The 27,200-nt window shown below is 46.5% G+C and overlaps 1 protein-coding gene across 1 annotated transcript; it reads right to left on the bottom strand.

Moving 5' to 3' along the window:
• Positions 1-6,514: 6,514 nt before the first annotated feature.
• KCNS3 (potassium voltage-gated channel modifier subfamily S member 3) lies at positions 6,515-14,651 on the bottom strand. The gene is made up of 2 exons (XM_070428720.1): positions 14,567-14,651; positions 6,515-9,800 (listed from the first exon to the last, which is right to left on the bottom strand). The coding sequence occupies exon 2, from the start codon at positions 9,739-9,741 to the stop codon at positions 8,266-8,268; it is 1,476 nt and encodes a 491-aa protein (XP_070284821.1). The 5' UTR covers positions 9,742-9,800; positions 14,567-14,651; the 3' UTR covers positions 6,515-8,265.
• Between the last annotated feature and the right edge of the window lie 12,549 nt (positions 14,652-27,200).

The raw sequence follows: 27,200 nt of genomic DNA, 5'->3' as shown, positions 1-27,200 counted from the left end.
GTCATCATCATCCAGGGAGAGAATCCCTTGCAGCCACAGATTTGCTGACAGAATTTATGAATCCATCATTAGCTCTGCAGAAACAATGAGGCTATTCTTGCTGGCACGCGGGGATGGATGCATGTGCTGTGCATGCTGACAAACATCCTTTACAGTTTATAAATACCACAGCACGTGCTCCCTCCTCCAGTGGAATAAATCCGGTTCGCCTGCTGCAGACACGGCACAATTTCATCAGATAATTGCTACTGGAAAGAGCTCTGTGTGTGCTCATACATCTGGCCTTCACCGCCGTGGAACTTTTCCATAAAATGTATACTCACACCGGAGGCTGGCAGATTCACTTGGCTAGAAAGCTGAGTTCAAATAAAGCTACACAATGCTGCAGGGACCAAATGTTCTGTTCATTGATTTTTTTTAATGCAATAAAGTCCATCTGTACACACACACACACACATGCAGTTACTTCTTCTCTTTGTCTTCCTTATCAAGAAAGGAAGACCTCATGAAGTGTTTGTAGAATATACTTGAAGCATTTTTATATCCTCACAACTATGACCTTATTGTTTCCTCCTTTTTCAACCTCAAGACACTGAGGCTGAGAGAGGTGAAGTGGCTTCCCCACATGCATTCAGAGAGAAACAACAGGTCTGGGATGCAAACAGAAGGTATTCTGACTCCAGGCCCACTACTTCTTCCCATCTTCACATCCATTGCATCTCAGTGATGTTTTCTGTTTTCGCAAAACATTTATAATACGCTTAAAAGTTGTTCCAACATTAAATGTGATTCGTCTATTCTAGATTTGTATATTTTGTCACATGATGATATCTCATCAATTACCTTTCTGCTGACACCTTTAAATGTCTTGACGGTCAAATTGTTTTTGATTTTATGCAAATAGGACAATCAGACAGAAAAATACCTGGTCCTGCATGGTTACCACTGAGATAAGCCAAAAGGATGTCTTGCATTGTAACACATGGAAGACCATCTGTGGAGTGCACACTATATTCCAGGTTCTGCACCAGATATGTAATATAGATTAGCCAATGTCATCCTTACACTATCCCTATATGAAGGTCAGTATCAACCCATATACAGATAAGAAGACTGAGGCTTAGAGAGTTTAAATGCAGACTTTATCCTAACCAATAAGATGCATTTATATTAACACACTGTTAAAATGAAGATTTCTTGGTGTAGTAGGCTGAATATCAAGACCCAATTCCTAGAACCTGTGAGTGTTACCTTTTACGACAAAAGGGACTTTGCAGACGTAATCAAATTGGGGATCTTGATATGGGAAGATCACCCTGGGTTATCCAAGTGGCTCCTAAATATAATCACAAGTGTCCTTATAAGAGTGAGGAAGAGAGAAGTGTGACACAGAAGAGGAGAAGGCACATTGGAATGATGCATCCACAAGCTAAGGAATGCAGACAGCCATCAGAACTGAAAGAGGCACCTAATGGATTCTCCCCTCTCCCACCCCACTAGCCTCTTAAAGGAACTAGCCCTGGAACATCTTATTTTTAGCCCCCGAGACTCCGTTCAAACTTCTATCCTCCAGAACTGTGAGGGGATAAATTTCTGTTATTTTAACCCACCATGTTTCGGATAACTTGTCACAACAGCCCTAGGAAACTAATACTTGTAGGAAGGAACCCACCATCTCATCTAGTGAGAATGAAAATTGACCAGAAGATCCTGAGATGGCAGCGTAGGTAAATGTCTATACTTGCCACCTCCCACAACCACATCAAAATTACAACTAAAATACAGAATAACCGTCATCCAGCACTGCTAGAAAGCTGGCTGAATGGAAGTCCTACCACTAGAGAAGTAAAGAAGAAAGCACACAGAGACTGGTAGGAGGTGCAGAGGCGCAGCAGAGCAGGCTGGTCCAGCACCCACGTGTGCTGCTTTTTCAATTGAGAGGGAGATCATCTCTGCGAAGGCCACCCGGAGGAGCAAGGGGTCCCAGCCTCACACCAGACCTCCCAGCCCAGGGTCCCAGAGCTGGTAAAAGATGTCCCTACAGGCAGTAAGAACTATGGGCTGTAAAAGCCAGTGCAAATTGGGGCTCAGTCACATGCAGGCTGCTGGAGACCTGGCTATTCCTCTTAAAAGGCCGGCACCACAAACTGAACTTACAAAGTCCCGCTTCCTCTGAGCACCAGCACCAGGGTGAGACTCTGGGGAACACAGACACATATAAGGAGGAACTGGATTATCTGGCAGCAGGGCAGGAACTCGGGGGCAGCTTTCTCCTAGACGGAAGTGCTTACAGAAATCATGGTTCCTATGCTGGGACCTCCCCAGTCGGTTGCAGGGCTGACTGGCAATCATTTCTGTTTGCTGTGCCCCATTGATTCCCTAAGAACCCACCTCATCCAATTTACAACCCCACTCAAGCAGTGTGCAGCAACTTTTGCATATGAATGTCCTGTCCTTGCTTAGGCTGCAGCTGGGTCAAGGAGCCCCAAACCTATCCATAAAAGGCTCAAGACCTGGCACCAGCACCAGCCTGCCTTGCTTCATAGTTGGGCCTCATCTGGGCACTTCCAAACCGGATACAAAGAGGAGGAATCTGCAGATCACTCTGTAGCTCCTACTGGGTAGCCCCAGGCAGTGGCTGACTTTGCACCTCCCTGGAGAACCAAGAGCCAGTGTACCCAGTGATCAATGTCACACCATACCTACACATCCATAAGTGACACACAGACTCAGTGAGCACCAAAGCCCCACTTAAGCAAGTCCTGCTCCATAGAGGTGTCTCCTGCACAGCAGTTCTCCCACTGTAGTCACAGCTCATCCTCACAGTCAATTGGCCTGGAGGTCAATTCCTCCTAGTGATAGCAACAGCAATCAAGACTCAACTACAACAAGACTATGCTCAGAGTCCACAAAGGGGTGCACCTAGAGTGCCCAGCTCAGGTGACTGGGGAGGCTGAGCCACTGGGCCATATAGAACACCAAGTACACAAGGCCACTCTACCAACCAAGGAGACATAGCAACACTACCCAATACATAGAAACAAACTCAGCCAAAATTCAGACAAAGAAACATGTCTCAAATGAAAGAAATAGAAGAAAGCAAACTACTGGATATAGAGTTCAAAACCACGGTTATAAGGTTACTCAAGAATCTTCTGAGAAACCTCCAAAAAAATGGAAAAGGACCAGTAATAAATTAAGCATACACTGACTGAAATAAAGAATAACATACAGGGACTCAACAGTAGAGTAGAGGATTCTGACAATCAAATCAAAGATTTGAAATATGAGGAAGCAAAAAAACACCCAACCAGAAGAGCAAACAGAAAAAAAATACAAAAATATGAAGATAGCATAAGGAGCCTCTGGGGCAGCTTCGAGCATACCAACATTCACATTATGGGGGTGCCAGCACATTATGGGGATGCCAGAAGAAGAGAGAGAGCAAGATATCGAAAACCTATTTGAAGAAATAATGACAGAAAACTTCTCTTACCTGTTGAAAGAAATAGACTTACAAGTCCAGGAAGCACAGAGAGTCCCAAGCAAAAGGAACCCAAAGAGGACCACGCCAAGACACATCATCATTAAAATGCCAATGGGCTAAAGATAAAGAGAGAATATTAAAAGCAGCAAGAGAAAAACAATTAGTTACCTACAAGGGAATGCCCATATGACTGTCAGCTGATTTCTCAACAGAAACTATGCAGGCCAGAAGGGAGTGGCAAGAAATATTCAAAGTGATGAATAGCAAGGACCTACAACCAAGATTATTCTATCCAGCAAAGCTATCATTTAGAATTGAAGGTCAGATAAAGAGCTTCACAGACAAGAAAAAGCTAAAGGAGTTCATCATCATCAAACCTGTATTATATGAAATGTTGAAGGGTATTCTTTAAGAAGAGGAAGAAGAAGAAAAAGATCAAAAATATGAACAACAAAATGACAAAAATACATACCTATCAATAACTGAATCTAAAAATAAATGAATAAGAAATTTAATGAACAGAATAAACTGGTGAATAAAATAGAATCAGAGGCAGGGAAATGAAACAGACTGAGGATTCTCAGAGGGAGGGAGGTGGGGAGCAGGAAAAGATTAATCAAAGATCTTATATGCATACTAGAGGCCCGGTGCACAAAAATTTGTGCACTGGGGGGGGGGGGGGTTCCCCAGCCCGGCCTGTGCTCTCTCACAGTCTGGGACCCCTCGGGAGATAACGACCTGCTGGCTTAGGCCTGCTCTCAGGTGGCAGAGGGCAGGCCCAATCCCTAAGTGCAGCCCCTGGTCAGGCTCAGAGCCCTCTATCACCCACAGAGCAGGGCCGATCAGGGGGTTGGGGCGCCGCCACTGTCACACTTGGGGCAGGGCCGATGGAGAGGTTATGGCTCTACCCTGTCACACACAGAGCAGGGCCCGTGGGGGGGGAGGGGTTGGGGCGCCGCACCCTGTCACACACAGAGCAGGGCCGATCAGGGGGTTGGTGTGCTGCACCCTGTCAAACACAGAGCTGCAGGGCAATCAGGGGATTGGGGAGCTCCCCCCTATCAGGCACAGAGCAGGGCTGATCAGGGGGTTGGGGCACCTTCCCCTGTCATGAACAGAGCAGGGCGGATAGGGAGGTTGTGGCCCCGCCCCCTGTCACACACAGACCCTCAGGGTGATAAGGGGGTTTGGGCGCTGCCCCCTGTCACGCTGATCCCGGTGCCGGGAGCCTTGCTGCTCCGCTGATCCCAGGGCCGGGAGGCCTATTACCCTTTTACTATATAGAATAGAGGCCTGGTGCATGGGTAGGGGCTGGCTGGTTTGCCCTGAAGGGTGTCCACTGGGGTGCGTGGCCAGTCTGGGTGAGGGGCTGAGGGCTGTTTTCCAGCTGGCGAGTGACTGAAGCTTCCAACTGCTCCTTGTTTTCTTTTTTTTTTTTTTTTTTATTCTGGCCCAGCTTTAGCTCTGAGGCCTCGCTGCTGAAAACATTGATACAATATTGTGGTCTGGCTGGCTTTCAGTCTGGCTGGTTTCTGGGGGTTTGTTTAGCTTCTTATTTGCAACATAGTACATAGTTGCTTAGAGTTGCAGCTGAGAGGCCAGCAAGTTAGGCAGGGAACGTTGGAGTCCACAGTCACTGGAGCAAGCAAGCCTCCCTGTTTGCTTCAGTGCATGGCTGCCGGCCGCCATCTTGGCTGACAGTTAATTTGCATATACTCACTGATTAGCCAATGAAAAGGGTAGCGGTCGTACGCTAATTACCATGTTTCTCTTTTATTAGTGTAGATATGCATTACCTATGGACATAGACAATAGGGTGGCGAAGGCCTGGGGCAGGGCGGGAACTGGGTGGAGAGGGGCAATGGGGGGAAAAAAGAGGGACATCTGTAATAATCTTAACAATAAATATCTCTTAAAAAGAAAGAAAATAGGTGAGCTGCATGGATTGCAGGAAAGTAAGAGTGGCACAACACAAGACACTGCAGCTTTTTGTCCCTAGAGCCCTGATGACACTGCCAAGTCTCTGACGGGAGATCACGGTGGGAACTGAGGTGAGGAAGTTCTAGGGAGGGATTTCCAGGTGGCCAAACCCAGAAGGAAGACACTACTCCACACACTGCTGAGTGCTCTGGCCAGCCACCTCCAGGAATCAATACCTGATAACACAACTATATGCTCCAACCACAACCACCCACAGTAGAAGGGTCTAGGTTTGGAAGCTCACCTTCAGAACCCACAAGCTTCCTAGATTCTTATAGAACCACAGCTCTCCCACTGCGTCTGCCGCTGGGCCAAGGAAGGGTCAGAGCCTGTTACAGTTGTCAAGAACATCCTAGAAAACACTGCTCTAAACAAACAAGTTTGTGTTGTGGATCAGGAGAGCAAAGGTACCTAAGTCAGCATTTTCCCCTTTTGACTCACGTACTGGAAAAGTCAAAGTCTGACAGAGTTTGTTGCACTTTGTCTTCAGATGATCTCTGTCCTGAAATGCCCTTAAACCCACTCCGGGCACAGCAGAGCCGGAGGCAGCGCCATGCTGTGGTCAAGGCCTGGGCTCTGGAATCGCTCCAGGCCTCAGCCTAATTCCATCCATCACTGTGTGACCATAAGCAAGCCCCTCTTCCTGTGACCCTCTGTTTCCTCATCTTAAAATGGAGACAGTAATAAACCCTTGGTCCTGGGGATAGTGTAAGGAATAAATAAATGAGATTATATAGGTAAAGCTCTTCCATAGTAGCTCACTGTTACTGCTGTTGCTGTTATTACTACTTTATTATTTTTTATATGTTTTTATTGATTTCAGAGAAGATAGGAGAGGCAGAAAGAGATAGAAACATCAATGATGAGAAAGAATCATTGATTGCTGCCTCCTGCACATCCCCTACTGGGGATCAAGCCCACATTCCGGGCATGTGCCCTTGACCAGAATCGAACCCAGGACCCTTCAGTTGCAGGCCGATGCTCTCTCCACTGAGCCAAACCAGCTAGGGCACTACTTTATTATTTATTACTACCATTACTGTTATTATTACTACATAAGCAGTCTTAGTTACTTCACTAGTAACTGAAGTCTTTAATAAAAACAGATCCCAATTCTATTGCTATGCTTCAAAACTGTATTTCTGCCAACATCGAAGGCATTCGTGGGGAAAGAAATGTTTCTTTTAATGGGAAAAAGAATGACACTCATACAAGTAATAAGCCTCCAGATTCAAAAGTGACAATAAACCCTGTTCAGTTATTTCCACCTCAGAAGTCTCAGAAACATTAAGAGGAGTGATGAGTCAGATACCTTCATCAGATAACCTACAGACAACGTCCTTTCAATGAAATCCATCTGCAAACACAAAAAGTGTATAAGAGATCCATGTGGCTCTTCCGTTCCAAAGATCTCAGGCAAAGAACCAGCCTGACAGGGTCACCGTACAGCTCTGAAATGGAGGCTTCAGCTGAATTCTCTCCGCATGGGATGGAATTGCTGTCACTGCCCTGGAAATGAGTCTGTATGTCTTCTTCTGTTATGAGGAGTTTCTACATAAGATGCAGACATTACTGTCTCTAAAGCTATTTTTAAATGTTGGCTCATTCTGTAGGTAGTGGCATAGCCTTTTCCAGTGATTTAAGTTTCACTCCTCTGGGCGTAGTGAATCACATGTGTGTGTTTGTACATTTCTTTCTTCCAGGATCCGAATGCATCTCTGCCTGTGAGTGTGGAGGTTTACTCTGCTCTGCACAATTTTCAGGTGACGAGATTTTATCTTAGCAGTCGAATATACTGGAAACATATCTGTAGGGGCCCATGTTTCATTCATAGAGGCTAATTTGACTATGTCCTCAACATGGTCGTATTTAGCCAATTTACACTGGACAGTGTGTTTTATCACAGACACTGTCTTCTACCTGCTGACCACCATCAAGCAGAGCCTCTTGAACCAAAAAATAACTAGCCTGCCTAACCGGCATGACTCAGTGGTTGAGCGTCGACCTATGAACCAGGAGGTCAAGGTTTGATTCCTGGTCAGGGCACATGCCGGGTTGTGGAATCGATCCCCAGTGTAGGGTATACAGGAGGCAGCCGATCAGTGATTCTCTCTCATCATTGATGTTTCTATCTCTCTCTCCCTCTCCCTCTCTCTCTGAAATAAAAAATTTTTTTAAAAAAAACTGGCCCTTGTTGATGTATATCCAAAACTCAAAAACAAACAGAGAGGACTCTCGGGGCTCCAAACAGCATTTCCCTCCAAGCCAGTTTTGAGCATATTGAAATGGACTCATTTGACATATAAACATACAACCAAGACATTCTCCGCACTGAATTAGGCAGTTTATTAGGCTCCTAATTTCCATGTCTAGAATGTGAACATGGATTTACATGCATTGTCTCATGTTGTGGATCTTACATGCATGTAGCCTTCAGTCAGCTGGGCCTTTGATTCTACTTGTCAGTAATTGATAGCTCAATGTGAGTAAATGACAAACACAGCATGATACAGAAGCCGTAGCAACAAATCCCACCCAATCCCACTTATCTTCTTTTTTTTTTTCCAAAAGCATATCACAACTCCTTCTTGTAAAAATAAATTTCAGAACAAGGCATTTAATTCACTTCACTGAGAAAAATAAAGACGATTCTATCATTTCGGAGCAATGAATGTCCAACTATGGCTGAAAGGTACACCCTGAGAAGTAAATGATTTTAACAAACCCATTGAGGTTTATAAAGCTGTGTTAACCTATCGCCGCGAAGGGACACAAGATACAGGCACAAACGTCCCTGCTCATTTGGCTGTGCAATTCTCCAAGGACGCCATGTTATAAACGTCCTCCTCATCTTCAATGCTTGAGGCATCTGTGGAGTCAGGATCGCCCACCACAATTCCCACAGGGGAGAGACTGCTAATGAAGGCGTGCATCCGCTGGGCATACATGTCCCTAATGTTGAAGTAAGGGAGCTCATGACCCTTCTCCGCCGGGTCCTCACTGCACGGGTCCACGTCAATGTCCTTTTGCTTCTGGTAGTACTTGGAGAATTTGTTGAAGATAATGGTGATGGGCAGGGCCACCACCAAGATGCCGCAGATGATGCACGTGCTGGCGATAAGCTTCCCAGGCACGGTGACAGGGTGGGTGTCTCCGTAGCCCACAGTCGTCATGCTGATGGTGGCCCACCACCAGCAGATGGGGATGCTGGTGAGGCTGGACGTGTCGTCATCTTTCTCCACAGAGTAGATGAGCACAGAAAAGATGGAAATGCCCACTGAGAGGAAGAGGAGCAGCAGCCCGACTTCATGGTAGCTGTGCCTCAGCGTGGCACCTAGAGACCGAAGCCCTACTGAGTGCCTGGCAAGCTTGAGAATTCGGAAAATCCTCATCAGCCTGAGGATCTGGACCACCTTGCCCATGTTCTCGATGTCCTCGCTCTCTTCCTCCTTGGTGTCTACAGCCAACGTTGCATAGAAGGGAATGATGGACACAAAGTCGATTATGTTCAGAGGGTGTTTCCAGAATTTCTTTTGACAGGGAGCAGCCATCAGCCGGATGGCAAGCTCGCTGGTGAACCAAGCGATGCACGCGATCTCCACCCCTTCCAGCACCGGGTCATCCACCTCGCCATCCTCGTTCTGGAACTCGGACATGCTGTGGATACACATGGCCACAATGGAGGCCAGCACCACGCTCAGGGAAGAGATGGCGATGAGCTTGGCAGACAGGCAGGAGGCTGGGTTTTCCATGCGAATCCAGATCTTCTTGCGGAGCTGGCCAAATCGCAGCTTGTCAAACTTCTCCAGCTCCTTCTCGAACAGAGACGACTCTTCAAAGGAGGTGTCGGTACTCACATCGTTGCTTTTCTGGTCCCAGTCCTTCTCATGGGTCTCCTCCTTGCGCTCCTGGTAGCGGTTGCTGCAGCAGGAGTCGATGAAGAGCTCGTTGATGCCCCAGTACTCGATCTCCTGGCAGAAGGAGAACACGCACAGCTCCTCCATGACGTGCAGCTTCCCCGTGTAATAAAAATTCAACACATACTGGAACAAGGAGGGGTTCCGATCGAAGTAGTACTCTTTGTCGGCCACGCTGTAGTCATCACACAGCTCCAGGATGGCCTCTTCCGAGTGGCAGGTGAGCAGCTTTCCAAGTCTGGTGTGTGGAAAGCGCAGGAGGGTGCTCTGGTCCACGGACTGCTTAAAGCCCCCCACGTTCAAGTTGACAAGTTCCTCGTCTGGTCCAGGGCGATGGAAGAACTCACCAAAAACCATGGTGGATACAGGAGGCAGAGAGCTGGCTGGGCAGGGAGACGAGGCAGGTCACGCTGCACCTGGAAGGAGCACAAGACGGCATTAGCGCTGCTCCTCAGGCCTGGCCAAGCCTATTTATAACCTGCCCTTTCCAGGATGGGCCACATTAAAGGCCCAAAGACTATGGTTCATAAATCCATATTTTAGGAAAAAGGAAAGATGGCCATATCATTTTTATGAACACCAATTCTTATTTCTCTACTAAAAAATGTACCTTTCACCCTCCCCCAAAAAAGCAATGCATTTTGGGTCACTTACACGATATAAGCATCTCCAGTCTCAGCCAGGAGGCGCCGCGTTTGGGAATGCTCAGTGCTGATGGGATAGGCTAGTGCCGTCCAGCTTGTAGCTCATCGCTCCTGGTCCCCGGGGCTCTGTCATGCACCCTCAGAAACAGCTCCCTCCTCTGCTCGGCACCTTGCCCCCAACCCACACATAACTGAGGGCTCAGCTCAGCTCTCAGCAAAGAGGTAGGCTTCCCCTTCTGTTCTAATGTCTCACTCCTTGAAGAGAAAGCCCTGTTCCCTATGCTTGCAGTGGACAATCAAGAGGATATAATTATCTCCCTGTCCTTAAGTACCCTATATCTTAAATATATCGTTACACTTCATGGGATGGTGTTTCAGGTGTACCCACCGGGGAAGAAACCTTTTTAAGTTAATTGCACTATCAGTTTTCTGACACAAACACTCTCCTACCTCCTCCGTCCCCTCACAGACCGTCTCCCACACACTCCCAGTCTATGGCACCCAAGTCTGTACTGGCCCAGTACATACAGCCTGTTTTTAGTCCTGACACTAACCAGGATGGACTGGACCCATTTCTCGGAGAGAAAATAATAGATTTTGAGCATCATCCAATACAATGATGCTTCCTCAGAACAGATGATGCAGACAAAACAGAGACAGGAGATTGTCATGTGAGCTGAGCAACAGGGGAAAAGGGAATTCTTGACACCAGGCACCAAAGTGTATGCAAAAGTCACTTTGTACATAGGTAAGTCCTCACTTAATGTTGTTGACAGGTTCTGTAACATTAAGTGAAACAACATATAACAAAACCAATTTTACCACAGGCTAAATTGATAGAAGCAAAAGTTAAGTTCCCATGGCATCTGATCAAAGCAGTAACAAAATGACATTGAACGAAATGATGCTGTACAACCATCTAAAGATCTGTAGGCAAGACCACCAAACAATCTTAATCAGTGAGTGGACCTGGTTGTATTTGTGACTGTGACGTAGAAAGACCCCGCTGTCTCAGGGTGGAAGATTGGGGGAGACAGGCTGGGGCCAAGGAACCAGGACTGCAAGAGAACAGGAACGAGGTGAGAGGACCCAAACTCAGACCGCAGTGGTGTGTAAAAGAGGAAGTGACGAATTAAAGCGAAGTTTATAGAACTGACAGTTCTTGGTGATTGACTGGAAAGAAGGGATAAGGAAGCTGAAAGGCTAAAGGAGGGTGTGCCTTCTACTCGACATAAGTGAGTGGATGGTGACACCATCGGAGAAGGAAACTGTTAGAAAGGAATTTCTTTTTTTTTAATAATTTTTTATTGATTTCAGAGAGAAGGGTGAGGGAGAGAGAGATAGAAACATCAATGATGAGAATTGTTGATCAGCTGCCTCCTGCACGCCCCACACTGAGGATCAAGCCCTGGGCATATGGCCTGACTGGGAATCAAACCGTGACCTCCTGGTCCATAGGTCGATGCTCAACCACTGAACGATGATAGCCGGCCCAGAAAAGAATTTGTTTACCCCCTATGTTTACAGAAAGCCAAGGCTTTGGGGGAGACAAGTGATTTCCCCTCAGAAAAGTACACACCATAGGACACAGCCTTCTGTCCTCCACCCCCGCAGGAAGACTACAGTCATCAGGAAGACACGAGTGTTTTCTCCTGGGACACCATCTATGTGCTCCCATGAAACCAGAGACCACAGCATGGCCTGACACACCGTTGAATAGATTTGCTGACCTCTTCAAAAGACATGATATTTTCCCCACCTCTGTTTTCTATTTTTAGTTAGATATCTTCTTTGAAGAATCTAAATCAGAGCTCATGGCTTGGTCCAGATATTTATGGAACTTCATCTCTCCGAAAGCAGGCTTAAGCGCATGGCAAGCATAGGAGTGACATGCTCCAAGGAGCTAGCTTTAGCTAAGCCGGCACTAAGACTTTAATGGATGTTATCTTCTGGTGGATTGCTTTTCATCTCCTTGGCTCTCCTGAAAAGCCCCAGCGATAGAAAGCCAGAGTCTGCCTTCATGGTACTATCTGCATAAGTCGGTCTCATAATCCTTGGGTATGCAATCCATTTCCCAATCGTCCTGCTTCTCTAAAGAACACTGTTATCACCCGTAAAATCTCTCCTCGCCTGTCCTCCTTGCTTTTTATTCACTCCAGGCCAGTGTAGAAGCTCATTAGGAGGTCCCTTCATCCCACAAACTCTAATCATAAGAGCCACACACATCCTAACAGCAAAGGTTTCTTTTTGTGGGGCTTGCCACAGACAGAAAAAGGAACGCCTCTCTGGATCAGATCAAACGCTTCAGCTCAGAGGGAAGCTGAGCCTCTCCAAGTCACAGCGGCCGGAGTGCAGTGTGGGTTTCCTTGGCTGTGTGTCCCACAGCGCCCACAGCAGGTGACGGGGTGGGGAAGGAGTTCCCACGTTTCCACACTGTAGGAAGGATTCCTTACATGTCCACAGCCCCTCGCAAAGGCAGACCTTCGTGTCATCATTTGCTCCTCACAACTACCCTAGAATTTTAAAGAGATGAGCCGGCATCATGCAGCTACGAAGGGTTAGAGCAGAAGCTTCAAGCCAGAGATGCTTATGCCCACCCTCATGCTCTCAACAGCACGCTGGCTCACATGTTCAAAGTGTCATCAAGAAAAGCAGATGCTGAACATCATGACTTCCAAGATTCCTATATTCCGGCCAGCATTTATTTAACAGCCAATCATTTACTTCTACTTAGAAGACATTTTCTAGCCCTCGCTGGTTTGGCTCGGTGGATAGAGTGTCAGCTTGCGGCCTGAAGGGTCCCAAGTTCGATTCTAGTCAAGGGCATGTATCTTGGTTGCGGGCACATCCCCAGTAGGAGGTGTGCAGGAGGCAGCTGATCGATGTTTCTCTCTCATCAATGTTTCTCTCTATCTCTCTCCCTTCCTCTCTGTAAAAAATCAATAAAATATATTTTTTTAAAAAGAAAACATTTTCTAGCTCAAAGGTAATCTATAGGTGTTTATGTATTATTTATGTATTTTATATATTTGTATACATATTATTTCTATATTACTATTTATATATGTATAAATAGTAACTATAGGTTTATATAGGAAGGTAAATACATAAAGATATATACACGTGTGTGTATACATTAAACTATACACATACTAAGTAAAAATAAGTCAATTCTCTGTAAGTGTATGATACTGTCCTAATTCTGACTCAAAATATAGAAAAAAATAACAAAATAAATAAAATTTATTACATAATAGTAAAAAACTGTATGGAAAAACATACAAATGTTGTCATGAGCAACATTAAAAAGATAATATGGAGGACAAATATTTGTCACTTACAGCACAGACAAGAGGTTAGCATACCTTTATAAAAAACATAATGACAGAGAGAGAAAGAGATAGAAACATCAATGATGAGAGAGAATCATTGATCAGCTGCCTCCTGCACACCCCACACTGGGGATCGAGCCTTCAACCCAGGAATGTGGCCTTGACCAGAATGGAACCTGGGACCCTTCAGTCCGAAGGCTGACACTCTATCCACTGACCCAAACCAGCTAGGGCAGGCGCACTTTTATTTTAGTACCCCCACAAGATACTATAATGTGTTTTACAGTTCTTCTTACCACCACCACCCCCCACAAGTCTGCTCATTGCTGTCACTAGACTCTAACTCTTCCATGGAAGGAATTATGTTATATCATCTCCACAGCCACAGCCCCTGGTGCTAATTGCTGCCCCTAGTCTAGTGAAAGATATTCCCTTTTATCTGGAATAATTGAAAAAGGCTATAATGCTTTTGTCAGTGAGTTAACAAAATGATCAAACCAAGCATGGTGAAATGAAAAGCCTCCGGTGGCCAAACAAGTCAGTTAAACAAATGAAATGGGTCAGTTAGTGAGTGTGGTGAGCTGTCCACACTCTTTGAAGAGGCAGAGGCTACCCAGTGCTTGAGCTCTTTGTGGGAGGAGAGGGCCAGTGCAGGGCATCTCTGGTGCTCTGGAAGAACCTGGAAATCTTGTTTTCCCTGTGGGATAGCTCAAGTCTAATTAGAACTGATCCACCATATCTGCAACATTATGGGACTCAAATGAAAATGTGTCCCTGGCTGGGGACTTCCTATAGGTCCCCAACCTGTGACCTGTGCCAGACTCTTACCCACCCCAGCTCCCCAGCACCCATTTTAAGCTAGACCGATTCAAATGGACACAAACGGAATCTTGTCACAAAAACAGTAGTGTTACTCCCTTAAGTCTGAACTACAAACGTCAAAAGTGGGGGGAGAGGGGCAATGTGAACACGGAATCTTCCCGGGTTGGCCTACGCATCCCCCAATACAACTTCAACCTAATCCTTCCCGGCTGGTGCTCTCCCTTCCTCCTTAGTCACCTGTACCACTGCCCAGTGATTTCATAATCTAAGTGGTCTGCCTGGTGTGCAACCTCCATTTGTGTCATGTACTGTAAGGTTCGTTCTCACCTGCCTTTGACAAATAACGGTGCCAGAGGAAATACCATTCCAGAGAGGAACTCTTACCCTTGTGGTGTTGATGTCACACACTCTGCCCTCATCCTGGCCAGTGGGATGTCCATCGTCATCCAAGAAGCTCCTCCCTTCTTCCCCCACTGGAATGTGTGGTGCACAGAGGCATTGAGTGGCCACAAAGAAGAGAAGAATCCTGCTCTCCGGTTGTGCAAAGCAGCCGCCAGGAAACCACTCTCACCTGCAGAAGAAACCATCCATCAAGTTGTAACTCCAAGGAGGAAACACACCCAAGACAAGACATTCTAGCTCACACTCAGCACATGGGTGGTTAGCCCACGTCTCAGATCCCACTTAACCCTCAGGAAGGGGCAGTCTTTTCCCTCCATGGAACCATCACTCCCACTGGACTCATGGATCAAGAGGCATCAGCTCAAGCCTCAGGATTGACAACCACTCTCAGGCTGAAGGACTCTCAGATCTTGATGACAGTGGACACTTGGGGCATCTCCAGGGACCCCAAGGCCAACAAAATAAGGCACTGGACTTAGGACTGCAGTCACTCATCTCCCACACAGTTTCTTCGAGGAGTGCTGCTTTCCTAGCTGATTCATCAACGATATACTTGCAAATCTCTAATGAATACATTTTAATTCATTTCCAAGACCGAGTTCTGAGTGTGCCTGCCCTAACAGAATTAACACTCCTGCTCTAATTTAAAATCAATAGGTTTCAGAGGCTGGCCAAATTCGATTTTGCTTTATTTTTTCACTGTTAGATTTCACAGATTAGAAATGACTATACGTGCCGGGTCAGAGTCCTCTGGTTAATGCATGGGTGTACGCATGCGTGTCTGCATGCTTGTGTGCGTGGCTGTGCATGTGGGGGGTGTATATGGAGGGAGAATTAAGTTTGTATCAAAACAAATAAAAGCACAAATTTCCATTCTCTCTGAAAAAAAAAATAAGCAAGCTAAAAAATTGCAGTTCCCAAAAAGGTTAGCCTTGCCTCATGTGGACGCATTCCCATAGCTTCATATCAGGATCTAAGCATCCGTCCATTGATTTCCATGTTTTCCAATCAATGCCAGGTCCAAAGGTGTGGGTTTGGGGAGGAAGAAGGAAAGATTGACTGTGAGCTTCAGAAAGAGACTGAAAGAAGCGCCTCTGGCAATGTCCATCATTGAGCACGAATTCCTTATCATCTGAGATCTGCAGGGCACCGTGCCAGGCACGGGGATTACAAAGATTCAGAGCCCGCCCTCTCCACCCCCAGGAGTCCACAGGCCCCAAACCACACATTAAACAATAAAGGTGTCCTGACAACATCACGGAGGCAACGGAGAGGAAGCAGAGCAGAACAGTTTCCAGGTTGGTCCCAACAAACAATGGGCAGGCAACCCTTCAATGATTCCCGCCTCTAAGAGAGCTGCTAAGGGAGACGATCCCAGAAAAATGCAGCTCCTCCCAACCAAACTGAACTTCTGAGATAGGGTTCTTGACAGCAGAGGTAGAGAAATCTCAGCGGGGATAAATAAAATCAACTCAGGAGCTAAAATAATCCTCCTCCTCTTTTTGCTTCTCCCTCTCCTCCTCCTCTGCCTCCTCCTCCTCCTCCTCCTCCTCCTCCTCCTCCTCCTCCTCCTCCTCCTCCTCGGCTTCCCAGCAGCTTGTCATTGAGTCAGCCTCAGCTACTTGCATTCACATAAAATGAAGAAATGCTGCTGTGCCTTCTAAAACAGTCATCCTGTTCCTTTCAGACTTCTTTCCAAATGCAGCACATGTTAAGGGAAAGTGAAATTAACTGAAATAAAGAATTAACAAAGAGCTTAGGCTGTTGAGTGCTTCTAAGAAACCCCAAGCACTGCTGGGCACCAGCTCATCACAGAGGGACAGGGCTGGCCCAGGGACAGACAGACTGTGAGGTTAGCCCAGTTTATCTTTTCTACAGAAATGGGTACCCAGTGGGCCCTCTGTCAATGCCTGGTGAATAAGTGGCATCCCAGGCTGTCCCTTTCTCTCCCCGCCCCCAAAACTCAGAACCCTTTCTTGTTGTTAATCTTCACCTGAGGATATTTTTCCCACTGCTTTTCAGAGAGATAGTGGAAGGGAGGGAAGGAGGAAGAGAGACAGAGAGGGAGAGAAAGAGATAGAGAGAAACGTCAATGTGAGAGAGACACATCGATTGATTGCATGCGCCCCAACTCGGTGCAGTTAGTGAACCCACAACTGAGGCAACTGCCTTTGACCAGGAATTGAACCCATGGCCCTTCGGTGCATAAGCCGATGCTCCAACCAGTGAACCAGGGCAAAACTGAGAATTCTTATGCCTTGCCTCATTTTCCATCACTATGATTCCTATAAAAAAATAACAAGAAACACCTGGATTTGGGGGGAAAGTGTACCTTTAGGTGTAAATGTATGTCATTCACACCCCTCTTAGGGCATTCACATTCTAAGTGCAGCCTCCTCACAGAAAATGATAACCAGCACTTTCTGAGTCCCCACAGCATGCCAGGAACCTTCCCAGGGGTTTCCCACAGGTCACCTCTGTCATCAGCCACTGCAATTGGTAAATGCTGTTATCCCAAATGTTATAGGTGGGACATGAACGCTCAGAGAAGCTGTTCGCCCAGAGCCCACACCTAATGAGGGCCACAGCCAGGACGCAGGCAGGCAGGTCTGCCTGGTTTCAATTAGTGTAGAAAATCCAGACCCACATTTAGCTGTTGGGGTGGGTTCAGGAAGGATTGGGGTTCAGGAAGGACTGAGAGGAGTGGGCAGAACAAGCCCCCAAGCAGCAGGCTCTGGGGCAGAAAAATGCACACATCCAATCTATTCTCCCCTCTGCTTAACAAGCCACCACAGGTTCCTATTCCTGTGTGTCCCTCCCATGCCTCTCTGCCTCTCCGTGTGCAGCTGATCAAAAGAAGAGAGTATCTCTTGTGACCAAGCACATAAGCAGGTGTTGACTTTGCTGAGCGATTCAGCAGGATCCTGGCAAAACTCATCAGCTTCACGCAGTGTTGCTAGTCTCCCCAGAATCCCCCTCTGCACACTGTGAGGGGGAACTGCCTCATCTGTGCACAGCCCTCCAGCGCGGCTCTATTTCCTGGTGGGCTGACGGCAGCATTCAAAATGGACCAAACGACCGCCTCGGTTATTGAGAGGGGGAGGTGAAGAGAAGGCGGCCTGCTGCACTCTTTCATCACCCAGAGACCTGACATCCGATCTTGGAACAGAACGAGGAACATCAAGCGGACAAGCAGACAGGACATAGGAGGGTAATGACCCCCGAGAGGTCTCAGAATCACAGCAATAAGGTTGCCCGTCAAAGCTTCAACTAACATCAGTGCCTGAGAGATGAAGGCAGACACTGCAAGTGACGTGTCATGTGTCCTCTGAACCTGCACAGAATCCTGAGTGGCCCTGTCACTGCCCTGCTCACATTCTTCTAAAATGTTGCCACCTCGGTGCCACCCAATAGGCTGAGAAAGCCTCCAGTTAGGGACCGTGTCCTAATATCGATTTTCATATGAATGACCCCTAGTACACCATGGTGCCTGACACGTTTTTATTGAACCGATTCCTCTCCCCCAAGCTGGCCAGACTAGAGTAGATTAATTAAAAGAATCAATATGGACCCTGGCCAGTTTGACTCAGTGGTTAGAGTGCCCGCCTGCGGACTGAAGGGTCCCTGGTTCGATTCCAGTCAAGGGCACATGCCCGGGTTGCAGGCTCGTTCCCCAGAAGGCGGCATGCAGGAGGCAATTGATCAATGATTCTCTGTCATCATTGCTGTTTCTATCTCTCTCTCCCTCTCCCTTCCTCTCTGAAATCAATAAAAATATATATTTTTTTAAAAGAATCAATATGGGTCAGGAAAGGCAGCTGGTTAGAATGGAAACAAAGCTGATTGCCAAGACCCATTCTGCCACTTTCTAAAGAAGAGTGTTATCGGGATGAGTTCATCCTGAGTGGAGTTTTAAGTTTCTAGACCTCAGGGTTTCAGGTAATGATTATCTCCCCCCAAATCTCCCTCGTCTGATTCCAGGATCCCGGAGGCACCTCCTGACAATTTCAGTTCCCTGGCACTTGCCATCCGGGAGTATGTGAGCTATGCAGCCAACACAAGTGTTCACTCTGACCACCAGTTCTGCTGACTAGTGGGGCCTCGTAAGGTGGGGAAAGTTTTAGTGCGCAGTTTCCTGTGGGTTGCTATGCAAGTCCATTTCTGAGAGTCTGATGGCTCTGGGACACTGGTGAGTGAGTTTCCAGAGTTGCAAGGCTGAGAGAGAGCCCAACCCTGACCTGTGCCAAGTTTCCAAGTAAATGGCACCTTGGAGCCCCCTCCTGGCAGCCAGCCGGCTTCCCTGGAGACGTCCTGGTCTGGCACATGTCCACAGTGAGGTTTCTCCACCTCGGCACTGTGGGCATTTTGAAGGCAGGTGATTCTTTCTTGGAGGGGCTGCCCTATGCCCTATAGGATGGTTAGCAGCTTCCCTGGTCTCTACACAGGGTACCACATCTCCTCCCCATCCCCAAGGGTTGTGACATTGTCCAAGGTCCCCCTGAAGGACAAAATCATCCCCCATTTCAAACCACTGCTCTAGAATAAGAAGACCACAGACACGTGTTTGGAAGCTGCAAGTTCAGAAAGCTCCGAACCACAGATTGTCCTAATACTTTGGCTGCTGACAGGAGCTGGGGATCTCCCTCCCCCCATCCCCGATATGCTTGTCCTTTCAGAGTTCAGTTGTGGCATGTCTGGTGTCAGACAAGCAAAAGTTGGCAAACGAGGAAAGATAAAAGCAAGGTTAACCTTTTGTTGCAACTCAAAGCATGCTCCATGTGATGAGTCTAGAGCAGTGATGGCAAACCTATGACACTCGTGTCAGAGGTGACACGCGAACTCATTTTTTGGTTGATTTTTCTTTGTTAAATGGCATTTAAATATATAAAATAAATATCAAAAATGTAAGTCTTTGTTTTACTATGGTTGCAAATATCAAAAAATTTCTATATGTGACACGGCACCAGAGTTAAGTTAGGGTTTTTCAAAATGCTGACACGCCGAGCTCAAAAGGTTCGCCATCACTGGTCTGGAGTGAAGGTTAGTGGTTTTCTCTGAGAGTCTGTCTTGTATTTGCTAACAGTGTCTTTGCCAGGAAGACACACTCGCACTAAGACAGTTTCAAAGGCGTGGCCGGCCCCGGCTGCCCGCAGAGGGTCGGCTCTGGCTGAGCCTACTGCTCCCAAAGCTCCGAGCTTGGGGACACTCACTGAGGTCCCGGGAAAAATGCAAACACGTGTCTGTTTTGTAGTCTTGCCACTATTCGTCCACCACAGACCAATTCCCAATAAATCGGAAATGAAGTAATAGCCATAAGAATGAAGGGGAAATTCAACCCTACCTGTATCTTGCTTAACTAATGAGAATTGTGGGAATTGTGATCCAGGGTTTTGCGTAAATAAAAGGAAAATATCACGTGCAGACCACCATAATTGGAGTTAGTGTGCCAGAAAAATTACACTTATATTTATTTGTTTATTTTGTTAATCCTACCTGAGGATATTTTTTCCATTGCTTTCAGAGAGAGTGGAAGGGATGGAGGGGAAGAAAGAGAGAGAGAGAGAGAGAAAGAGAGAAAAACATCCACTGGTTGCCTCCCACACATGCTCCGACTGGGGTCCGGGAGTGAACCCGCAACTGAGGTACATGCCCTTGATCGGGAATTGAACGTGAGACCCTTCAGTTCAAGGGCTGACACTCTAACCACTGAGCCACCGGCCAGGGCAAATTGTACTTATATTGAAATCCTATAATGCAAGGCAATCAGAATAATACGACACCTTCAGGATGATTCAGATTACTCAGAATATCCCTGCACTGTTTACTATTTCCAAATTATCAAATTTTAAGGAGTACATTAAAATACAAGAAATCCTTGAATTTGTAATAATTTTTTTTTAATTTTTGATCTGTCATAAGAAGAAAATAAAAACTCCTCGGGCCCTAACCGGTTTGGCTCAGTGGATAGAGCGTCGGACTGCGGACTGAAGGGTCCCGGGTTCGATTCCGGTCAAGGGCATGTACCTTGGTTGCGGCCACATCCCCAGTAGGAGGTGTGCAGGAGGCAGCTGGTCGATGTTTCTCTCTCATCGATGTTTCTCACTCTCTATCCCTCTCCGTTCCTCTCTGTAAAAAATCAATAAAATATTAAAAAAAAAAAAAAACTCCTCGGGTCTAATATATTCAAGGATCAAAGATGAATTTCTAAAAGTTCTGGTCTTCAGAGAGAAAACCCAGAGAATGCTTTCCCACGTAAAGCCTCTAAGTCACATGCAAAAGGTTAATATCCATTCTATTGCTCTCGGCCACCCAGAACGAGCGAATTCCAGAACTCCCTCAGGCTGGAGGCCTGGGCATCACCACAGCCCTTTCCTCTCCTCTGGTCTGTGTTCCTAGACAACCTCCCGGGGGGGTGAGGGGGCGGGGGTGAGGGAGCCAGCCAGCAGGCTGCTGCTGAGTCACCGCTCAGCTCCAAAGACAAGCTACAGAAGGCAAGTCCTGTGCAAGGGCGAGCACCTCCCAGGAGGAAGCCAACCACACAGCCTCTGCCCCAGCCTGGGCAGCCCCACGTGTCCACAGGGCTCCGGCCACTCTGAGTGGCCCAGGTGGCCACCGCCATTCCACTGGCCCTGGGAAGGAATGCCCAGGCCTGGCTCCCTCCACTCTGCGGGAGTCCCCAGCAGCAGGGCTGGCCAGAGGCAGGGGCTCTGTCCTCAGTCAGGAAACTGTCAGCAAAGCAGCCCCCCTGAGGGCTGCGGACCCTGTGCTCAGCCTCATCTGTTTTCAGTGGCTGATGCATCGAACGTCTGCACGACCCTGATAAAAAGAGGAGCGGAAAGCAAGCCGCCCGGAAGGGGACAGGGGAAAACATATCACGCCAGGATAACGGGGGTGTAAACCGGTTCAGGAAAACCTCCCGGAGAACACTGTGTAACCGTGTGAATCACAAAGTCCCACGGTTCACACTGGGAATGTATCCTGAGGAAATAAATCAGACCGTGTGCAAGGATGTGTGACCAGGATGTTTACTGCATCATTAATTATTCATAAGAGCGAACGCCAAAGGCTGCCGAAATGTCCATCGGTACGGGAATTATTACACGGACTAGGAGGCGGCCACGCAATAGAAGACGGCAGCCTTGAAAACAGTGAAATAATAATACAGGAGCTCCTGTGTACGGAGCCAGCGCTGTCCAAGGGTCTGCCTGTCTGCCCACTGAATCCTCTGAATCCTCCTACAAGTAGTGTTGTATCGCATTCCTTTTACAGATGGGGAGACTGGTAAATAGAGATGTTAACTAGCTCTCCGGGGTCAACAGCTAGTCAGTGACAGCTTCATGGTTTGAATTCAAAGAACAAGGCTCTAAAGCCATTCTCTCGACCACTGAGCTCCCTGCCTGCACGTGCATGAAAAGACAGTCACGACATGCTAAGTAAACAAAGAGAGGAATTGATACAATTATGGCAGGATGTGATCCTTATAAAATAGGTCTGATTTTTATACAACGAAAAAAAAAAATCGATGAGAATATACACCAAAATGGTAAATGCATTCTGTCTGGTGATGGAATTGGGGGTGACTGTGGCTTTCTCTGTACCTCCCAGCATTGTGTGAAAATGTTTACAAGTATTGCAAACCATGTAAGAAAACAGTTATTGTCCGGCCATCGTGGCTCAGTGGTTGAACGTCGACCAATGAACCAGGAGGTCACCATTCGATTCCCGGCCAGGGCACATGCCCGGGTTGTGGGCTTAATCCCCAGAAGGGGGCATGCAGGAGGCAACCGATCAATGATTCTCTCTCATCATTGATGTTTCTGTCTCTCTTTCTCTCTCCCTTCCTCTTCAAAATCAATAAAAATATATTCTTTTAAAAAGAAAGAAAACAGTTATTTCTACTTGGGAAAAGAAAAGGAGCTAAGCTGCCTCGGTCAGGATTTGGGGAGGGGGTGTGGTCTAGACATCGAGGGAACTTACAGCTGTGGGTGACTTTTCAGCCCGTGTGCTCCTGTGTCGTTTGCAGGAATCACAGGCGTTGCCGTTCATTCACACCTGCTTAATGGCAGGCACTGATCTGAGACGACGGAGAACAAGAGGCAGTGTGGGCAAGAGTCTGTAGGAACTTAGAAGAGCTCATAAGAAGGTAAGCAGGTAAATAAATGATAGCACTCACAAGGCTGAATACGTCGGGTACCATGAAGAAAGGTACCCAGAGGTGCTGCAGAAGTCCAGAGGAGGCAAAGGGTCCCTCCAGGATAGGGACGTAGGGACAACCACATGAACAGGTGACATTTGAGCTGAGCCCTGAGGGTCCGGTCAGATAGGAAGAAGTAAAGGAGACAGGTAAGAGTCAGAGGCCCTTCTCCAAGGAGTGGAAGGACCATGTGCAGATGGAGGGTGGGAGGGTCAATAGGGGGAGTAAAGGGGGATCTGTAATACTTTCAACAATAAAGACTTCTTTAAATGATCATGTGCAGAGACACGGGAACTAGAAAACTTGGGGGATGGCCAGGGATAGTGGAGCCCTGAGATATTTATACAGATCATTTCTTCTTAGAATGTCAAGAACTCTGTCCGTCCCATCCACACTTTGTCAACCAGCAATAACCGAGGTGACCAAGGTCCCAAGGAAAGGAGAACAGAGTGCGTGTGAATCTGCTGAAACTCCTATCCCCCTTCCTCACTTTATTTTCTCCCCTTCACGTTTATCAATTTCTAAAATAGACTTAGAGACATATACTTGATTTCTTTCTCTTGGGTACGGCGTGTTTCCCCACTCAGCTATGAGCTCCATGTAGGCAGGGATGTTTGTCCATCTGACGCAATACCATATCCTCGGTGCCTGGCACCTTATCTGACACATAGTATGTTCTGAAAATTATTTGGTGACTTCATTAATGAATTGATTAGTTGGCTGACAATAGTTAGGATTAGGATTAGGGACAGCTACTGGCTGCTTCCAGTTCATGTTGAATTTTAATCTCTCTCTTGTCCACTGTTTGTTTTACTGGGAGAGAAAAAAATCATAGCAAATGTGCTTGTGAAATTGCAGTCACCACAGAAGAACAGTAGCTTCTTTATCAGCCACTGCAGAAGGGTGATAGAGATTTTCCTTCCTAAAAACAGTCTGCATCAAAGACAAGATAGATATGTTCTAACGCACGCACACATGCGCGCACACACAGACACACACACACACACATGCACATTCACACATAGTGAGTTATTGGATCAAGCTATATCATAAAACAAATACAAAAAATAAATGGAAAAATTTGCATGTGGCATAAAGCTAATAAAAGCACTAACCCAGACTGCAATAGAGCCGATGCTAGTTGATACGCTCACCCCACAGATTCCACCTGGCCAGTGATAAAAGGCAATGGACAGTATCCAAATGCATGAGGAAATGTGGATAACAAATCCCCACATGGGCTCTGCTCAACTTATCCTGCTTCTGTAAAAAAGGTAGAATTAACCACTCGAAGGCACTGCTGCTTGCATATTAAAATAGCAAACATGCATTGAACACAGGTAAGATCTGTAGTTGGCCCCTCACTCTGTTCTATACTCTGGCGGTGTTCTGTTTTAATAAGAACAACCAAGGCTAAGACTGGACTCCTTGGAGTTATAAACTGTCAGTCAAGGACAACGAGAGAAAGTGCTACTTTCTATCACATGCATCCTTATAGAGATATGCTCAAGTCAATCACAGATTTAAAATTAGCAAAATCAGCCCTGGCCAGGCTGCTCAGGGGTTAGAGGGTCGCCCACAGACCAAAGGGTCACAGGTTCGATTCCAGGTCAAGGGCATGTACCTTGGTTGCAGGTTCCCTAGTCCCGGTAGGGAAGCGTGCAAGAGGCAACCAATCAATGTGTCTCCCTCACGTCGATGTCTCTCTCTCTCTCTCTCTCTCTCTCTCTCTCTCTCCTCTCACCCTCCCTTCCACTCTCTCTAGAAATCAAAGGGAAAAATATCAAGTGAAGATTTAAAAAAAAATCAAAGATCCCCAAATTCCTCTTTGCAACACAGCTTCTTGAAATCATTTTTTACACTCATTCTTCCTTCTCCTCCTACAATTCTTGCCCTAATGCCCCACTAAGTGTTTTAGCTAAGGTGGTGCTCTTCACTTGTTCACCTCCAGGTGACCCAACCTGCAGGACGCTCCTCATGTGCATGGGACTCCCCCGTCCCACACACTCTCACTGCCCACCTTCCGGCCCCTGCACTTCACTGAGGTCTCTTGTCTCATGACCCATCCTTTGGTTTCCTGTGAAAGTCGGCTTCCTCTTCCCAAACCTCAGATCTGGCCATAAAATAAAATACCCGCAGGGGCCAGGCAGGGGCCCAAAATGAAAAGGAGGACAGGCCACTGAGGCAAGTGGAGCGCACCAGCCCGGCTCAGGGGGCTGCTGGCCCTTCCTGTGGGCTCCGGTGGTCGGATCTCCCAATTTGTAAAAACGTTCACACTTCTTCGTTTTATGGGAACTTGCCCTATGTTTTTACATGTTGTCAACCATTGCTCTTAATGCTTTGACACTGAAAGCCGAATCAAACCCGTGTGCAGCCTGAATACAATCTGCTGGCCGCAAATGTGTGTGCTCTCCCCAGCCAAACAGATGTGTGGCCAAAACGCCCATGCAACCTTCCCAGAGCGTTCATTGTTGACCTTAAAATATAATCTAGAGAATGTGGAAGATGAAGGAATTTCAGGAATCAAGGAACAGACCAAAATAACTACCTGAGTAAGAGATATCTCTCTCTCCAGGACCTCCAAGCCACATTAGTGGCCAAGCCAGTGACGTCATTTTGCCCCACTTCTCACTAACTCCCTTGTGTCAATACTCTGCGTAACCCTTCAGTGGCTCCCTCGTGTCTGAACTCCTCAGATTTCAAGCGAGAACTTCCCTGCCTGCCTCTCGGGCCTCAGTGCCCACCAGCCAACTTCAGACCCCTCTGCCTCAGCCCCATCCAACTGTTTCTCACCCCCAACCCTCTGGTGCCCTCTCATTTCCAAACCTCATCGGAGCTGTTCCCTCTGTTCCCTTCGTTTCTATTAATTCCAGTTTTGTCCTCCAACAGGCACGTCCAGCAGCGAGCACGGCAGTGACAGCTGACAGCTCAGGACCGAGCCCAGGAGACAGCTCTAGGCACGGTCCCTGGACAGGTCAGCCTTCCCGCCCCAGACACTGGAAGTCCTCACTCCACAGGACATAGGAGTGCATGCTTGGGGGGGGGGGGGGGGGGGGGGGGTGAACTTTGCATAGCCTGGGGGAAACATGGTTTTCTTTCCCTGATTTTCACAAAGTTTCCATGTCTGTGAGTGTCCCACTCAAGTGAGTTGAGTAGGAAAATTCAAAATAGTTCCACACCTGACTATTTCGGTAGCTTCTGAAGATGTTCCCAATAGAACGGTGCAGAGTTTGGGGGAGATGGCTGTTGTTTGTCTGTTATATAAACTTAGGAAAAAATATGGTACTTTTTTCTGAAGGGGTCATCTTGTTCTTTAATGTGAAATCATAGAAGTTATACATTGAATTGCTAAAGTTCAAACTCGGATGATATTAGATGAACAGAGGCTAAAACAGCCGTGGGCAAACTACGGCCCGCGGGCCGGATCTGGCCCGTTCGAAATGAATAAAACTAAAAAAAAAAAAAGACCGTACCCTTTTATGTAATGATGTTTACTTTGAATTTATATTAGTTCACACAAACACTCCATCCATGCTTTTGTTCCGGCCCTCCGGTCCAGTTTAAGAACCCATTGTGGCCCTCGAGTCAAAAAGTTTGCTCACCCCTGGGCTAAAACATAAACATAACAAAAAATTAACTTGGCTGTGGATTTATTCTAGACCAGTGGTTCTCAAAATGTGGTGGAGGGGACCCCTGGGGTTCCCAGGACTCTTTAAATGGTCCATGACTATTTTGATCAAAATTTTTTATAATAAACTAAGATTTTATTTTCTTGTTTCATTCTCATTCTCTCACAAGTATCCAAAGGAGTTTTCCAGAGGGTATATGATGTGTGGGAATGTAGACTAAATGGAGCAGCAAATTTAAGAATCTCACTGTCTTATATTAAAACAGACAATAAATACACTTATAAAAATGTAAAACAATGCCACTCTTACATTACTTTTGCTTTGAGAAAATATAATTATTTTTATAAAAATGTGCTAGTTATATTAACATTTAATGATATTATTTATTAAATGAATAATTATTTTAAAATGTATCTATTTTCTTGTTTTTAATCTTTATTGTTGAAAGTATTACATATGTCCCTCTTCTTTCCCCATTGACCTTTTCTTAACATGTATCTATTTTAATTTCTACTATAAATATTGACAGATAGAAACCACATTAACAAAAGCTTTTAGGACATTCTCAATAATTTTTAAGCATATAAAGGTCCTGAGACCAAAACATTTGAGAATGTTATTTCATAGCACTGGAATATAAATTTTTTTCAATTTTTTAAATTGTGGTGAAATACACATGACATAAAATGGACCTTTTAACCATTTTTTAAATATTTTTATTGATTTCAGAGAGGAAGGGAGATGGAGAGAGAGATAGAAACATTAATGATGAGAATCATTGATCAGCTGCCTC

The sequence above is a fragment of the Myotis yumanensis genome, unplaced genomic scaffold, assembly GCF_028538775.1.
Source record: "Myotis yumanensis isolate MYYU_CA2020_CCGP unplaced genomic scaffold, mMyoYum1.0.hap1 SCAF_11, whole genome shotgun sequence".
NCBI lineage: Eukaryota > Metazoa > Chordata > Mammalia > Chiroptera > Vespertilionidae > Myotis > Myotis yumanensis.
Note: the sequence above shows the minus strand (reverse complement) of the source record. Positions and strands in the feature narration are given on the sequence as shown.

Bases quoted from the DNA above. Each gene is read 5' to 3' on its own strand.
- KCNS3 (XM_070428720.1), bottom strand. From the start codon at position 9,741: ATGGTTTTTGGTGAGTTCTTCCATCGCCCTGGACCAGACGAGGAACTT.